Below are 18,774 nucleotides of genomic sequence, written 5' to 3' on the forward strand. Positions count from 1 at the left end.
GAACTTACCTAGGTCTGGCTTTCTAACCTTCAATCAATGTAAGTCTAGGAACAGGCTGAAGTACCCCAAAAAAAGCAATCTGGGGTGATTTGGACACAAATGGACAGTTTGTTTCAAGTCACTGTAGCAAAAGCTGAAGAAAGCAAAACAATTTGATGGTTTTATCATCCCTTTTCTCACTCCCTGCAAAGCAGCCCCCCCCTCCTTCGTACACATTATTATACATCTGCCAGCAGAGCTGGTTAGCAACTGTCCACCCTTATTTTCAAGTCCTGCTTAAATACCTGGTTGAATAAGAGCCGCAGATCTAAAAAGAAGGCAGATAAAAACAAAGTATGCATTTGCATACGACTTCTGCTATAAAAACTGCATTTGTAAGAACTCCATAAACTCACAACTTTGTATGGTTCAGCAAAGAGAGGCGAGTTAGGTGGAAAGGCTTCTTCGCCCTGTTGAATTTCTTGATTTCGCCTTTCCCTTTCTTTCATACGCAGCACATTCCGGTCTTCACGGTTCATGTTGCTATGAACAAAAGAATAATTTCTGATCACAGAAGGAAATGAGGAGGGATGCAAGCATACACGGCGAGCCCCTGTACGTGTTCTGCCAAAAGAATGACTTCAGTTAAGAACCTCCTGCTGATGTGGACTCTAACTCCTCAAAACTGAAAAATGTTTGTCCCATTCAAGACACCTCATACTTCAAAGAGCTATAAACCCACAATCTACAGCTAGCTTCTAACAGGAAAAGTTTAGGCAGTAATAATAAAAAATGAAAAAAATAATCCACAAAGTCCTCAGGCAAGTAACTATTTCAGTCCATTTCCCTTGCTTGAATCATGCAGCTATTTCAACCCACGCTGCACATCTCCCATTCATTTCTGAAAGACTTTTTCTCCTCCACATCCCCCAAATGTTCTGCAGTTTTACTCTCTTATGCCCCCACCCATTCAGCACCCAACTTCTACTGTAGATTTGATTTTGGTTTTGCTGCTGACATACCTTTATTGGCACCCATTCCCCAACATATTCTAACCTCAAGCTTTGATGTTGTTTCCAGTCTCCCTTCCTGACTCCCAAAAGACACTTCTATTCAAAGCAGTAATTTCAGTGGAGCTCTGGCAATATTGCACCTTTTGCCTTAATCCATACAGTGGTGTCCTAATGCAAAAATGCAGATTTATAAGCTACCGATCTCCCTCCTTAAAAATTTTACTTTGCAGCTTGGTTTTGCTGCTTGGGTTAACAGAAATGCATCAAATTGTTGGGGAAAAAAAAAAAAAAAAAAGGTTGGGAAAGGTTCCCTTTGAGGTTGATAAAGCGTTGGGACTCAAAGGAGTAAACAATATAAGATGATAGATAAGGTGGTACTAACTCTTTTAACATGTGCTGTACTTTATATCAAGAGAGTTACAAATGTGCCTTAGTGATCTGCAAGAAGTATGGTAGGTGCTTCCATGAAAGAAACAGATGTTCTTCCACATAATTTGCACTCTAAAATGAATACGTTGTCTGCTTAGAAAATCATTATCTCATGCTTTTAGACAGCTGCCTGATTATAAAAAACTGAAACATATATATTTGCTACAGCATTACTTTGAAAGCTGTGCAAAACCAGCTATTCCATTCTAAACAAGAAGCCTTCAACCTATCACCCAGTTTTTAAAAAATTAGTCTTTTCACCTTAGTAACGTTTCAGCCTCTGTTTGGCTTAATTTCGTCTACTACTCTGAATATAGTGATATCTAAGAGAACGCCAAAACCAGAATAAACCCACAGCATAAGTTTAATATTTGATGCTTTTTAAGGTGACAGGCTTGTTTTACTTCCTTTTGTTGTAACAAGGTAAAAGCACTTAGCATAATGCAACTGGGTTATGATATCTTCAAAATTGTATGTGATACAACCCCTTTTTTCCCCAGTTATCCTGTAATCAGCTGGACTGACGTAACTGTGAGGGAACATCAAGGCTGCCTGCTGGGAGAGGGACCTGTACACAGGATTGTGGCAAGCAAACTACCTGGATCATTTTGACATTAATAGCAAACTTGGTTTACAAGTTTGAGGCTTAAAAAGCTTATTCTTCAGACTGCAGCCCAATTTCTTATATGTGTAAGATTTGAACAGAAACAAATACAGATTTAATTGTAAATACTGATCAGTTAAAGCCCACTGGAACAGTTTGAATCTATGCCATTTTACTATTAAAGGCAAAATGTGAGGCAAGGAATAGGAGTACCAACACATCAGTACACTAAGACTGGATTAGACAGCTATACATTTAGAAGATTATAATCTTAACTAAGAATTTTACATTTACATTTTACAAATAGAGGGTTAAATATTAACAAAGACCTTTAGTATTTTTTTTACAGAGACAAGCAGCATCTTTCAAAATTGTATCAACAATGACTGTAACTCTTGGGACTGAGGAAAAAACCCTGTTTGTACCAACACCGTCCCATGAAAGGAACACTATAGTTAAGAAAGATCCACTTGAGATCAGAGTTGGAGCAAAACCAGAGCTGATCTGGCTATACCTGCCACATTAACGTAAAATTAGTCACCAGAAATATATACCAGCTAATCACAGAATTTACCACTCCCCCCCCAGTCTTTTGTGATACACTAAATGATAAACATCTTCATGGATAGTCTTTTTGACTGTATGGGGACTAGGTTTAAGGCCTTTTTTAATTATTTTAGATTTTTTTCTTAGAGTCAATAGTTTGAATGTTCTTCAAGTTAAACTTGTTTGTATCTAATCCGTATCTCTACACAGAGATATTTCAAGTGCCTACAGTGTGTACTAAAGCTATTAAAATCACACTAGCATTAAATGTGTAAATAAATTAAGTTAGCGAGGCTTCCTTAACGCTGTACTTCAGACAACTTCCCCTATCTTCCACAGCCATAAAGCATAACGGAAGATAAATTTGTCTGCGTTGAGGAAAAGCAAGCAGTAGAGATAGTTTGAAAGTAGAAGACTAAGGCACACCTACTAAATTAACACTGCTAGCAATTAACTTCAGCATAAAGGAAATTGCAAAACAAAGACTTCAGACCACTTGTAGATAAAACAAACCTTTCAAATCCACCACCTAAAATTTACCACTCTGATCAAAGTTACAGACTGTATGCTGGTGTCCAGGTTTTTGCCCAAGTCAGAGGGGACACCAGCCCAGTCCTATGCTGGCCTGAGCAGCTCCATTCCTGCCCAGTTCGACGCTGACTGGTGGGAAGGTGCTCTGCCCCACCACTGCTGCAGGCATCCAGAGCTGCACAGAGACAGAACTGCTTCTCCCTCTCCCACATCCACACCTGCTTCCTGGATTTAAATGTTTTCCCACAAGATAAAAGAGCTGGGAGCAGCTCGGTGCAGCCCAGCTCCTGCCACCCCCACCCTCTGGGCAAGAGGGCAGCATCCCTGCTCCCTCCCTGCACACCAGCCCTGGAAGGGGAAGATGGAGAACTTCTACCTGCTGCTGTCAAGAGGATCCTGCTATAATTTCCCTTTTCCTCTCCCCAGGAGGCCTGAGCAGAAGTGTGAACACCTAGGAGGTGCAGAGCCAGGCTAAAGGAGACAGAATTAACATCCTCACAGCAAGGACCAAAGTCACCTTGATTTCCACATTTGGGGAAAGAAAAGTCCAAAAATTAAAAGAAATTCAAAAACAGGCCTAAAGCACAGCACAGTACTTCCATTTTTAGAAAGACTAATTCTGTCAGGTTTGAGTCACTATTTGTGCAGTTAGCCACGCTGTCCTCTGCATCGTCCATTTGGCATGGGATTTCAACTATGCAACTGGCTTTGTTCAAATCTCATGCCTCTTCTCCAGCTCAATACGAAGAGATGAAAGAATGCAGGAAATTCAGCAGGAAGTTGACAGAAACCTCTGACAAAATTCACTTGTGTGTATTCTTTCACCGCTGTTAACTGCTGACCTAGACGTACTGAGCACATGAACTAGTCCTGCGTCATTCTAATCGTCCATACCAGAAACACAATTTTAATTTCTCGTTCCAACATCTTACTAAATCCTATTTGGTATTTCTGTTCATCCTTAATCCGAAAAGGGCATGGCTTTGGCTAGAGTTCACTCAAGCCATCATCGTCTTGGACTTTATAACTCGCGTTATGAAATTGCAGCGTTGCTGCTGCCCTGCCCACCCGCTGCAGCCTTCTCCCGCTTCCCACCACCCACTCCCTCAGCTCTGGGGCAGATCCCACGTATGGGACTCTTGGACCATGCTTTCAGGTTAAAAATAAATAAAATTTTTAAAAAATCAACACACCCTCATTGCCAAAGTTTTCCTGGCAATGCTGTTAAAGGAAAGAAGACCTCCGCCGGTCCCTGGGTCTGGGCGTGGGACTAACAGCCTGGTACCTCTCATCCCTCTTGAACCACATCAGGCATCCCAGAGCCTGTCCTTGCACAAGTTCACCAGCACCCTCACCAGCAGCAGCATCTCTCCATCTTCCCAGACACCGTAAGGCAAAACCATCAAAGGTGAAGGTCCGCCTGAGGGACCCTCCACAGGCAACCCATCAAAAAGCGATCCAAACCCACCACTTTTCAAGCAGGCATTAGTGGATCTTCAAAGCATGTTTACAACACCTTGACTTCCTTCAAGACATCCTCATTTAACTCAAGGGCTTTTTTCTATCTGAATTGGTTTCATAAGCAAGAGAAATCAAACAGTTCACTTATCCAGTGCCAGTTAATTGGCTGTGATGAAACACAAATTTTGTTTGACAACATTTGGCCATGAACGATAAACAGTCTTCAGAGAGAAAACACAGTATCTAGCACTTCATGCAGGGCACACCCAGCTGCGCGAAGCACAGACAACTCAATTTTTTTTCTTAAATTATTATTTTTTAAAAAAAGGAGGAAAAAAGCCTGAGAAATCCTCTTTGTAGTATGGAATTATATGTTTTCAGAAGGCATTTAAAAACACCAGAAATTGCCTTAATGCTATCCAACTCCCTCCCAAAGATACATTTTATTTATTTCAACTATTTTTCTTACTTGTACCATGGACAGCAAGGAGTATCTAAGGAGCTGGCATGGCAAGCTTCTTCCAACTCATGGGTCAAATACAGCATCACTATTAATCCTGTTGCTAAAATCACATATACAATCCAAAAATGCTACTCTGACAGCTTTTAATACAAATACACTCACATAACAGCTGTTAAACAGAGAAATTAAAAAATAACTGCCCCACAACAACAAAAACCCACCAGCACACAAAATAGGAACATGCTCTGGTGTCACCAAGAACTATTTAATACCAATCACAAAAAAATGAATGCGTAGTTTCAACTTCTAGCTTTCTACATTACGGTAAAGAGAAAAAAAAAAAGGCAGAAACCCCCCAAAACGATAATGATACAGCTTTGCACAAAGAATTACAAACAGTATGCTTCTCCAAGTAGTCTAAAGTATGTTGTGAATATAGAAGCACCACGATCAAAGTCATCTTCATAGTTTTGTAACACTGAAATAAGGAAAACTAAGACCAACAGTTTACAAAGAATTCAAATAAGATGTGTATATGTCAATAAAGAGGAAAAAACAACTTTTCAAAAGGATGAAGTCCTCTTCTATTTCTCTCCCTCACACCTTTTGACACAAAGGCTGCAGTTTTCCATCGGCTCTGGTTAACACCGCAGTGGTTTGCTGTGCCAAGGGAGGGGTATTTAGTTTGGGGCAGCTCCAACTACAAATGGTATCTGCTCCACCAAAGAAAAGGTTGGTTATACCAGCAGCAGGTATGTTATTAAATTATAACTCAGTATCAATCTACTTGCTGTTAGGCATGCTCACACAGTAAGACTTCATATGTGAATGTAAGAAACTTGAGCCATAACCTCATTTAGATATTTTGATGAGAATGAACTCTGACATAGCTCCATCTCTAGGAGAGTGCTATCCTGCCTTCCAAGGTTTCATTAAAAGGTCGGAGCTATTGGTAATACAATTTTATTGGTATACAAATACAAAACCAGTGATTCACCATTAATACAAACATAAACGTTTCTTGTTTCTGTAATATAAACATAAATGTTTATATCCCACTCATCACATCAGGGATCCCTTCTGCACATTCAACAGGGACATCATAAAATACTGTAAGAGCTGCTATGTATTGTGAGGGTGGGAAAGCTTTAAAAAAAGGGGAAAGAAAAAAGATAAGTTGGCCTAGGTCAGGTTAATGTTTGACAAGAGCTACCAGGGAGGGCAGAGCTAGCAGTTTGCTGTAGGCACTTTTCCTTCCTACTCAGCTCTGAAACACCGCAGAAATTCCCAAGAAAGCACTATATGCCTGGGCTTGCCACTGCTTCTCAGACAAATGAGCACAAATCCTTCACCACCGTTAGTCAAGACAAATTTCACAGTACTTTCTAAAAGAGCACGACGTTAATTCCAGTGTCTCAGTCAAATGACAATGCAAGTAATTACATCCTGCTCTTTAGTTTTATCTGCCAGATTCCCCCTTCACCCCTCAAAACTGTATCAGGTTACCCAAGCATCAGCCAGCATCTTCTACTTGAGAAGCCACCACACCAAAAGGATGGATTAAAGAATTATAGCGATCATTCGTAACTTAGTAACACTAACTACTGAAAAAGGACTTTGGGATCCTTTAGAACTAAAGAGACTAAAGAGGCTCTGTAGGATAATGTTTCATTAAACAAGTTCAGATGAGAATTCAAGATTCAGCACAAGAAAGCAAGGACTACATTTTGGCTAAGGTAGAAGTTAACACGCAGCAACTGCATTTTAGAAGCCAAGTTAAGGAGGAAATTCTAACTTCAGCAGTTGAAACATAGCTCATTCAAAACAAAATTTTAAGTCTATTTCTAAAACATACTACTAAAATAGCTTAAAATTGTTTATACCTGGGAAGAATTTGCAAAACTGGTTTGATGTAATTTACTCAAGGGATCTGAAAAGATCCAAAATTATCCATTCTCTAAAATGTTGTATTGTTGTGCAAAAGTATTACATGGTAATGAAAACATCTGATTCCCCCCTCCCAATGATTAACCTTACACAGAAACAAAGTTCCCAGCTCTTCCTCATTGTAGAGAATGGAGCTGCTTACAAGACATCAACTTCAGTCTCTCCTTTTTGTCCTGTCTCTTGAGAAATGGTAGAGAAATAGGGAAATCTAGGAAGTGACAGCACCACTCCCTGCTCTCTCCTCAGATACATGTCAATTCCTCCATCAACTGCCCCATTAACAAAGCACCGGCACAGGCAGACAGCAGAGATCCCACCAAGGAACGGCCTGACAGCTGTGTTACTGCCTCTCAAGGAAAAGATATCCCCAAGGCTGAATGCTGCGACATGGCAAGGTCATAATCCACAGAAATTGTCATTTTCTGCACCAAGTCAGGACTCCGAGCCAGGTAAGGCGAAGGAGCCCCAACGCACTCCCGTTACCAATATCCAAGCCTGAGCCAGCAGCAGTAAAACTCGCTCCTGCTGTTCAGCCAAGCAGAATTTCAACTTTGCCTTCCCAAGTCTTTGCATTTCTATTTGCTTCACCTGGCTTAAAACCAAAACTACTTTCAGGGATACGAGGCCTTCTTAACCAAGGCAACGATATTCTTACTAACATCTGAAGCTCAAGCCCTGACATCCAACAGGTCAGGAGATAACAAAACCAAGCAGCACAGACTCGACCCAGAGCTCTGCCATCACGGGGAACACAATTTTGTTTCTCATGCAATTCTTAACTCAGCAAACTTCAGCCCAATCCAACCTCACACTCAATGACATCCTCTCCTCACCCCTTCAACTCTCCAGCACTGCTAGATTCTGTAATTTGCACAGTGCAAAGATAGACCATCATGAACACAAAATTTTTACATGCTATCTTTTCGTGTCCACACAGGCTAACCAAAGCATATTCTAATACTGTTCTCCAACAATATTCTCAAGTTTAATTGAGCAGAAACTTAATAACCAAATTCCTGTGCCTACATGTTCTTCTGTTTAAACTTTGAAGCCAAGACAATTGGCGTTTAAATTTTATTAAGCAATAGTTATTCAGACATCCAACATTAATCTGACTATTATAGTTCTGACTTCCTCACACTAATTTACTTTCATAAAAGACATCATTACACTTGAGTGTTATGAACTCTATGGCATTAGGATTAAGAAAGGATTCACTTCACAGAAATTCTGATAAATATGCTCTGTATAAGATCTGAAACTGCAGACAATGTTTTAATGAGGTGCCCTCTAAAATGAAAGAGTGGAAAAGGCAAAAGGGAAAAACCACATTCATTTCAAGGTTCACATCCTTCTCCCATCTCAACAGAACTACAGAGAAAGCAGGGAGAGAAAAAGTTTATCAAATAGATTACTGAGGTTTAACTGCCATTTCCTCCAGCCTTACTGAAAGATCATCTGTCTGCACTCTCTCACAAGACATTTATCTCGGACTTGCTTTTGTCAAAGTTCACACATCCTACTGTATAACATACTTCAACAAACATCAGGGTCTGAGATAGTAACACTCTGCCACTGTATAAACCACGTAGGTCTTCTGTAACTGCTCACAGCAGCGAGGTCTTCCACATGGCAACGCTGCATAAACACCAACAGCATCTCTGCCTCTTCCCCTTGCTCCTTCAAGCAGCTTATTTTCTAAACACAGCTTTTATTTGATACATCTTCACAACACAAACATCAATAATAAAATATTTGGGGGCTATTAATACACCCTGTCCACAGCTCTACTTGGTACTTAGAGCAAAAGGCAATTTTTACAACTCCAGAGTGTAGCCTGGGTGCGATTCCGAGCCCCTGGCCCGGGGTAGATCTCCAACGCAGCTCCCACCCATGTGCTGTGCGCCAGCCCCAAACCCCTCTCCTGGTTGTGCTGACACAGCTGTCTATTGGAGCTGGTTAAGCTGAATTAGGGAAATCTGTGCTGGTTCAAAATACTTATTTTGGGGGTAGGGCTATTTTTAAACACAGGTAAACCTGAATGCTCCATGGCCCCTGAAAGTCATATTGGCATTAGCGAGCAGGAATAAGCAACTGGTTTAAAACAAAATAAAGACTAAAAACCTCGAACAAATAAAAATACCCCCCAAAAAATCCACAAAAGTCTCATTATATTACTGCCTCTGTTTTCTGTATCAGTGTCATAGGTGGACTTTGTCTGCAGCTGCTGACAAGCAGCGAGGTTATGACTGATGAAATAGGAGCAGGAGGATGCTGGAGAGCACGTCAGCAGAGCAGCCAGAGAGAATGAACTTCACCACTTTGTGATTTAACTCTCTTCAGAACCACGGGAAAACACTCAAGGTGTGCTACTCTGTCATTCTGCAGCACAACAAAGCAAACTATGTTTCTGGACTGTTAGGGCAACAGCCGCAGGGGGTGGAGGGGAAGCATCAAAAAGCCAACTGAGTTCATGCATGTCGGCATGTGAGTATCTTCTCAAACGTGACAGCTTGGGCTCTCACAGCACTAAGGGTCCCCGTTACCAGTTACAGTATTTCCAGGAGTGCCTTACATTTTGAAAACGAGAGTTCACAGGCTTCTTAAAATCCACCAGAAAAGAGAGAATAAGAATTTTAACTCTGATTCCCAATTTTCAGCCCTAACTTGCATGCAAAAAGTTACCAAATTAATAACCATTTGCCACCTATCTAAAATCTGCTGTTAGTACTTGAATGACATGACAGCTCTGAAACCAGGGACACTTTCTGATCACTTAAAACTTTCTTTTTCCATTTAAGTATACTGAAGATGAGGAGAGCATGTATTAGTTAAACTCTGGAAAAACCCATTAGGGAGAAGGAGTATTTAAGATTTGCAGACAAAGCAAAAAAAATTTGGAAGCAAGAGGAAGGGACCAGAACAATCTACAGAGGTAAGCTGAAATTCAGCAGGAAAGCCACAGCTTTGATGTGCAGTGCTTCCAAACAAACACTAGTCTAAAAAGTTGGAAAGTTTTAACCTTTCATCCTACCTATTAAATGCCACCTGTATTTTATAATCCCTGCAAGCAGACTGAGAAAATTATTAACATTCCAGCAGCCACTGAGTATCAAGACATTTAATATAGTATCAATTACTGAAGGAAAACGGATGATAAACATTAATTTAGCTATACAAACCCTTTTAATAAAGTGATGTTACCTTTTTTCACTACTAATGCCACGAAGTTGTTTGGGGATTGGGGTTTTTTTTTTCCAAAGTTATTACAGCTTTTCTCACTTTTCTGGATATGGCCTTAAAACAAAAGTAATGCTATTCAAGGTCTATTATATTTAAGGACCAAAAGGAGACTGAGCCACCAAAGACACTGCGGACAGAACATGCCTTGGGCTGCTCCCGTGTCGCTGGCAGGGCAGCCAGCAATCAAACAGTGCCATTGTGGTCATCCCCACAAAGCACCGGCACCACTCGTGTGATACCCACTGACATCCCAGGACCATGCCATTACACTAGAGATGTCATAACTCCCAATAGTAACGAGTACAAAGTATCTTCCACAGAAGATAAAGAATTTTCTGTCTATCCAGACCAAAAACTTAACTTCTGCATCTGATAAACTAGTAAAGGCATTGTGCAAGCTGGTTCTGAACTCCTGTTCCTAACATATTTTTAACTATAAGCTAAAAGACTTGACAGACATGGAACTGCAAAATGTAGACTCACAACATATATAATGTAAAGTCTGTGAAACTCAATGAATCTTGCCACTAAAGAATGAAGTTTTTTTGTCAAATGCAGTTAAAGAAAAACACAGGCAACCTTGCAAAACCCTTGCCAAAATTCAGTTGAATTTCAAAACACTAAATGCAATAGGCCGTTCATACCAAGCCCCTCAGCACGTCAGTTTGTTACGAAGCTTAAACCTGGTAACGTCTCTTAACAGATAGAACTGTTTTCAAGTGCTACAGAAATTGCACAGTTAAGATACACTTCTCATTGCTAAAGCTTCCAAGGATACGGTGGACTAAGTAGCTTCAACCAGTTTTGTCGTCTTATTTAGACATTTGGCACGGATGGCAGCAACTCGTTGTTGGTTGAATTAATTGAATTCTACTAAGTACAAGCTAAGATTAATTTTTTTAAAGGTATGATTCACTATTCACTTACACATAATACTTTAAAAAATATTAATGTTTAATGGATTAAAATAAATTGTATAAATGCAAAATACACTCCTGCTAGCAAGATATCAACCCATTATACCAGCCAAAGAGATCCAAATTTTGTTCTCTTAAAGAGAAAGGAAGGTTAAACCACACCCATTTTTTATCTTTAGTTTTCGAGTCTGTCGGTAAATCATGACTGAATGTATTTTAACATTCCTCTGAATAAATACCTGCTGGCAGGTGCCACTAGGGGAGAGCAGGAGTGCCACACAGCAGATGCAAGTACCTGCGGTGACTGGTGCTCCCCTCTCCCTGCCCGTGCCCCCTGCCACGCACACCGCGCTGCTCCTCTGCATCACCAGAGCAAACAGGAATCGGCTTTATCAAAAAAACCCCAAACAACAAAAACATCGACACAAGCTATTTGGGCTGATTAGGCACGTGAAGAGGACACCGTGAAAACATCTTTACATGTCAATTCAGCATGGATCTTGCTTCATGTGGCCATAAAAGATGCAAGTTTTTCCTTAAAAAAAATTGGAGAAAAAAAACCAAGAAAAAAAGTTATTTTTTAGACAGTTATTAGTGATTAACAAATTTAAGCTGAAAACTACTTGTTGAAACTCCTAGTAAAACATATTTCTGGTAATTATTGGCTAAGAATGTGTCACAACACAAACTTCTTACTTGTATTTTTTCCTCATTAAATATAATTGGTGCAGATATTTCAGCAGCAGTAATCATTGCTCCAAGAAAAACATTTTCACCCTTTGTCTTTTAAAGGCTATCTACACCATAGCTTTCACCGTGTCAGATCAACATTTTAATATGATATTAGTATACCCTATAGGTATTGTAAGGACAAAATAAAATACAGTGGTTCCAAAACTTCACCAGGCAATTTAAAATAGTATAACAAGGAGGTACAGTGACCATACTGCCTTCCACCCACAGCCAGCATGGATTGCAGCAGCTGCAATCCACCACGAGTCACTGACATACAAACCACACATGAACTGGAAGATTTAATAGTAGATCTCAAACAAACAGAAAACCCCACCACCAGCAGCTCCCCACCCACCCAAATATACAAAAACCTACTCAAATCACACAAACAAAACTACCAGTAAGCTCTTTTCCATACAGGACCACCCAGCACATCAAAAAAAGACATGAGATAGGAAAAATACCAGTCCATTTCATCTCATCTTAGCCAATCGTTATGCTTCAAGGCCCTTGAAGTTACAAGAACAAAATACTATTAAGACACCTTTGTAAAATGAAGCATTTTTCAACCAGAGCAACTTCCATTAGGCTGCTGTTCTTATTTATGCCGAAACACAGTACAGCTTGCTAAATTCAATTTACAACATGTTCCTCCACTAAATCCTTTAACCCATTTCTCCATATTTAATGTTCCCGAAATTTTAATCTTAATGGCTCAATTTTTCAGATTTGGACTTTGATCAAAATTTTTTTTAATTACCTTTAAATAAGGAAATGCTTATGCTAATAGTAATAGAACACTGGAAAATTAAACTGGCAGATTTCTCATTTTTTTCCCCCAGAAACTCTGGTTATTCCTCTGCCCACAAAATACACAACATCACACAAAAACTAAATTCCTATTTTGATGTGGCTTTTTTGGTTTGCTTTTACGCTTCCTTATAGGAAAAACAGAATCATAGAATCGTTTAGGTTGGAAAAGACCTTTAAGATCATCCAGTGCATTTATTCCTCTTGAACAGAGTTGCTGGTGACTTTGACAAATGCCAAAAAATAGCCAGCATCTCTTCATACATTATTTTTATCTTCTATATAGCATGTGCTAGGGAATACATTTAAATATTTTGGGGTCCTTTGCAGTGTGTCTGTGTTCGCTGAACTCTGATCAAACACAAGAATGTTTGTGCCAGGTCCTGACGGAGAAAGGGGACAGCGGCCCCAGCCAGCCAGCCAGCAAGCCCCTTAAGAGAGCTGAGGAAGCTTATGAGGAGATGATGAAGGCGGCAGAGATGATGCAAAAGCAGCAGGTCCATCCAGCAGGCACAGCCAGCTGTTCCCTACAGAAGTCCAATCATTAACACAGCACCACCAAGCCCACCACTAAACCATGGCCCTCAGTGCCACATCTACACAGCTTTTAAATCCCTCCAGGGATGGTGACACCACCACCTCCCTGGCCACCCGGACACCCCGGGGGCCCATGCCCAGCCAGCCCTCAGCCAGCCCCCCAGGCCCTTTCCCACCGGGCAGCTTCCCAGTAGTACAAAGCCGTACAATTATGATCATCTATTGAGCTTTTGTAGTAATGTTAGCATAGATGGTGACGTCCATGGAAGTACACATTTAGTATTTTGAAGCATAACTTATATATACTGCAAACATCCAATACACATACTGAACATTCATTTAAAAACAGACACTTGCAACAGGATCACACTAAGGAAAGTGCATTCTACATTTCTGACTGTTCTACACAGCCCTGAAGCACGAGGAGGGGGGGAAAGCACTGAATATAACTGCCTTCGAGGGTGAACACAGCTATCACAACTTGTTCCCAGGTTTTGTGATGCTGGAGGACCAGTTACACTAACATTGCCTTATAAGGCTCCAGGGTCCTTACACATTTATCTGTAACTACGTGTCTATCTATGGGTAGGTGCCTACTACCTCAGGATCTACACACTAAATGCAGCCAGAAGAGGCACAAAACATCTGCTCAGTTCTCCTCTTATTTGGTTTCTATATTTGAAACACACTTCCATGTTTCACGTCACTGCCTGATGACAGATCACAATTCAACCCTCAAAGTAAAGGTTCACATGTAGCTGGTACGCTTCAGTGAAAAAGCAGGGCAGAGAGACTGCTCAATGGTGTGACACTTCAGCAAGAACCAAAACTGTTGAGGGAAGTATCTAATATGGAAGAATTTAAATCTCAGAACCTGAACTAAGGACAACTTCAAACAATCCCTCCTGTCTGAAGAGTACTTTTCAACTGGTTAATGGTTCTAAACGCTGTTTTCCCAATGTTTGGTTCTAAAAATTAAACATGCTTTTTTTCTTAGAATTGGAAAATGCATGTAAATAAAATGATGTATGAACCAACTACAGTGAGATGACCAACGACTCGCCTCCATTTCCAGGAGATTACAAAGTTAGAGCGTACCTAAACCTGGGTGCCTTCTCATTTTAACACCATATACAGTAAAAATCACAGAATATCAAAAGCACCATGTTTAGGGATCCACTTTGGTTTGACACATTCTCTGATGCTATTCCCAATGCCAGTCACCCCCGAGAGCTTCAGGAGCAGCACACACATTTCCAGGGTTTGCTTCTGCCCCTCCACAAATAAGCCACTAAACTTACAAGCTGAGGGAAGTTTGGAGTCCAGTCCAAAAGACAAGCATCTTAGAGCTGCTCTTGGAAACTGCATATAAAGGGAAAAACATCAATCCTCTACCAGAAGACAAACACAGCGCTAACACTGAAGAGAACCGCACCGTTATTCTGGCCTGTTGTCTACTAGATCTATTCTTTATGTCTCCAGTGTAGTACTGGGGATAAACAGCAAGAAACTGCTGTAAGGCTGCAGAGGAGTACACCTATCCACAGGGAGAGATCTGGAATGATAAAAAGTGTCTCTCCTGAAAAATACAATCATTACAGGGTTACAGTATTAGTAAAAGTACACTCCATATTTGTTTAACTATAAAACATGGCAAGCAACACATTTAAGTAAATTATCAGTAAATGTTATGACACAAAAGCTAAGATGAACTGTAAAAAAAAAAAAATCAATAAAAGGGCACTGTGAGCTGTCTAGTGAGGTATTGCTGGGACTGAGTACCACAACTCAATAGAAAGGAGTGCAGGAAAACTTTTCTTAACGAGCTGTTAACAGAAGGAAATTAGTTCAAGACTTCAGGGCAAGAACTTCTCTTATTCAATGTTTGTACAGTACTGAGCAGGAGATATTTTTTTCCTTTTTTTTCCTGTTGGTACCTGGTGCTACTGCCAGTTAATAAACCAGGTTTTACAGTCATCAGCAAGAATTAATGAATCAAGTAAGAACAAGAGACATGACAACTTGAGGAACTACAAGCTAACGCACTCGGGGAGAAAATACAGATCGTTACACTAGGGAAAAGAGAGTTTTGAAACACGAAGTTGGAGAAAGGAATTTGGAAAGTAGTAAGAATTTGAGAGCCTGGGGAGATGGCAGACACCAAATTAGACACGAGTGCATGAGACAAACAATATCACAGCTACAAGGAAAATGGAATTTTGGACGGCACGTACGAAGCTGGCACAGAACCAGACAAGGAAGCAAGCTGTGCTACGCTGCAGCTATGTGCTGTGCTAGGCACCTCTACAAAAGTCATACACAACACCAGATTTTCATTTCAGAGAGCAGATACAATTATTCAAAATGGGAAACCTTAATTCAACAGGAGTACGTACATGTAGTTCAAGTATCCAGGAAAAGAATAAATCTGGATTCCCATCGGACAAAAATATACAGTAAGAGAGAGAACAGAACTACTATAAAAAAATCAGACTGACTAAACTTACGAGAAAAGCTTTATGACAGGAAGGAGCACAAGCCTGTGCAGTTACACTTCCTAAGCAGCGACAGAACCCCTATCATTTCACAAGCTGGAGAGCATCTTGTTAGTCATTAGTAACAGCAGAGAAGGAACAATTCCGCAAGATAAGTATAACTGCCAGGTAAGTTCCTTCATCCTTAGTTCTGCAATTCTATGAACTTGATTTCTTATCTTAACACAGTTAGCAGTATATTTTTACATACATCTAACCCTGCTCTATCTAAATGTAATCTGTTATAGTTTCCCCAACTCATTTCCAGACAGTCCTCCTTCATCCTTCAGCCTCTCCATCTCCCCACAATTTAGAGCATTCTTTCCTCAATGCATAGTGAAGATGACATCAACATCGCTTCTTTTTTGATACAAACTCTCAGACAGACATTAAAATCAAATGACAAGGAAGACAGGTGGACTCAAGTTTAGTTATTTCTTAGCCTCTGTTGAAGGTAACTGTGAGACTGTAGGAACATGAGAGAAAGGAAATACACCTGTAGAACAAACCACATGTGAGTAACAATTTGAAATTACGTGGCCAAGAACAATTACTGCAGCAGAAAAAAGACCTCAGAGTCACTACAATCTCAAGACTATTCCTTCATCCTCAGACAGGTATACCCCAAACGCGACACTGCGCAACTAACTTTCCTCCCAGCTCTACATGCACATTGCTGCTGCTCGAGGCAGCCTCTTGAAAGATGCTTGTATGTTTTTTATATGCCCAACAAAGGCAAAATCTGCCTATAGGACAGGTGGTGATTTCTCGTCTCAACATTCAGCCTCAGACATGGGTATCATGCGTTAATATTTCTACCCTCAACCCTGCAGACTCCTGTCGATCTGGAGCAAAGAGTAAGAGCAGTAATGATTAAAAAGCTCACAAAACAAGAGCAGGAAGGCAGGCATCAGAAGCAGATATGAACTGTTATGGCAACTCTCATTACAAACACTGAAAATAGGTGTGGAGGGACAGCAGTTTCACCATTACTTGGTCAACAGAGTCCCCTGTCTACTTTAAAAGATGCTGTGAACTGCTCTCTGTCAGTAACGCACAAGTCATGTATGTCTTTAGTCATATCCGACATCCAGGAGCAACCACGGTGGAAAACTAAGTGCAGCAGAACATCCTTGCCAGCTGTGAGCTAGCAAAGGAAGCAGGAACTAGCACATACGTGCCCACTTATCTACCAACTGTAAAGTCAGGGCAACTTTCTGCTGCGACTGTTTCTCTACAAAACCTGAACACCACAAAGTGTATGGCTTTTGCAGACAAAAATATCCAGCATCTTTTTATAAAACAGTTGGGTCATAACCATGCAAAAGCACTTGCACATTCCAGCTTACTGAAAAAGACAACCTAGGAATCCAACTAACATTTCAGTGAAGTTTTATCATGTTTTATCAAGCTCAGAGAATTAGAACTGGGAAGAATGCAAACCGCACAAATATTAACTATTTTTTTTTGGTTGCAGTGTGCCTTCTTGCACAAAAACCTACCCCAGAGGCTCAGTCTTGCTCACTCAGTGTTTTGAGACATAGGATAAAAGTCATAAAATGAGAACTGCAGAGATGCTTAAAGGAAATATTAGGGACCTGAAACTGTTTTTGAGACTAGAGTTTAAATTTACTATTTTCTTTCATCATTGCTAAAACTGTTCAACAGAGGAGAGCTTGATCTTGTACAAAGCTGCAAATATACGGTATAGCAGTTAGGAAATCATAAAAATTAGTGCTGATATATTAATTAAGCCAAGATATTAACAATGCCAAAGGGTAGAATTTTTTTCTTGTTATTGACCAACAAGAAAAAACGATTACCATTACAAGCCACTGTATAACTACAGTATAACACCCATACACAGTACCTATACCACACCTTGCTGGGGCAGACGACACAACCGGACCACTGTGAGTTTAATAATGTTCCTCTCATTAGAGGAGATAACAAAATGAGAAATCAAGTGTACAATCGCTCCCCTCCAAAGCCTTGACTAGACCCAATTTCACAATAACGCCCCTGGGCTGGAAAACACTGTGTTCCAGTGACTTAAAGAGAAGTACTCAGAAGTTGTAAAGAAATGTAAGGAACCAGAAACATACCCATGAGAATTCAGCTGCCAGAAGAGAGCTGGCAATAAGGTGAAAAATAAAAGCACAGACTTGAGCAGAACAAGTTGATTTCAAAGACTACTGATGCTGAGTAAGTGCCTGTTCAGCTCACACAGACGCAAGCAGGAGGTCTGACCGACATCAGTGGAAGGAAACGCAAACATTTAAAACCATCAGTCTTCGTAAGTAAATAATCAAACAAGACCGCAGTAAGTTGAGGAGACAGACTTTGTGAAACAGAGGGGTCCCCACCTGCGAGGTGGCGCTCTCTTTTCATCAGTACATCACCTTTTCAGGCCGAATTTGAGGTACGAGTATAAGCACTCCATTTTCCCCCAAAATGACGTTAATCACCTTCTCATTTCAAGAAGTGAATGGAAGACACAGGGACTGAAAGCACCGATACGGGCATTACACATCTCAACACTTCCTTGCTTCGTTTTGTTCATTGGAAAAAGGAAAAGAACGACTAACCCACTGATCAGCCCAGGTCAAAGAAACGTCAAGCAAATGCTCTTATGATTACAAATTATAACACAACCCTCATCAGGGACGATGCTTTACACAACAACTATCCAGTCACCTGCGAGGAGGATGTGACTGTGACCCCGGAGTCTCCCCTCCCCTGACCTTCGGCAGCACCCACCGGAGCCACCTCCCGTGGCCGCCGCAGCACCAGCAGCACCCAGCCCTGCCCTCCCCATCCCCAGAGCAGCTCCGGGCCTAAAGCACCGACAGCAAAGGGGAAGGAACAAAGCCCTGACGTCAATTACTGGGAAAGGATTAAACCCATCGGCTAAGAGAGGGGAAGGCACCGGCCCCCAGATGCACCCCGGGTGCCCGCTCCCAGGGTTCCGTCTCTCAGACGGGAGGGCCGGGCCGGGGGGACCGGGGCCCGACACAGCCACCCA

General features: G+C 40.9%; 1 protein-coding gene across 8 annotated transcripts in view; it reads right to left on the bottom strand.

Moving 5' to 3' along the window:
* Positions 1-18,774, bottom strand: part of AFF4 (ALF transcription elongation factor 4) — a 56,639-nt gene that overhangs the window by 34,498 nt on the left and 3,367 nt on the right. For 5 of the 8 annotated variants that reach the window (XM_080397768.1, XM_080397769.1, XM_080397767.1 and 2 more), the window contains exon 2: positions 396-522. In XM_080397768.1, the coding sequence (XP_080253894.1) occupies positions 396-522 (127 nt within the window). Of the gene's footprint in view, positions 1-8; positions 134-395; positions 523-4,295; positions 4,537-4,570; positions 18,723-18,774 lie in introns of those variants that run through there. The other 3 variants (XM_080397771.1, XM_080397772.1, XM_080397773.1) reach the window with 3 other exon arrangements.

Source organism: Falco punctatus (genome assembly GCF_963210335.1).
Source record: "Falco punctatus genome assembly, chromosome: 8".
In the NCBI taxonomy this organism is placed as follows: Eukaryota; Metazoa; Chordata; class Aves; order Falconiformes; family Falconidae; genus Falco; species Falco punctatus.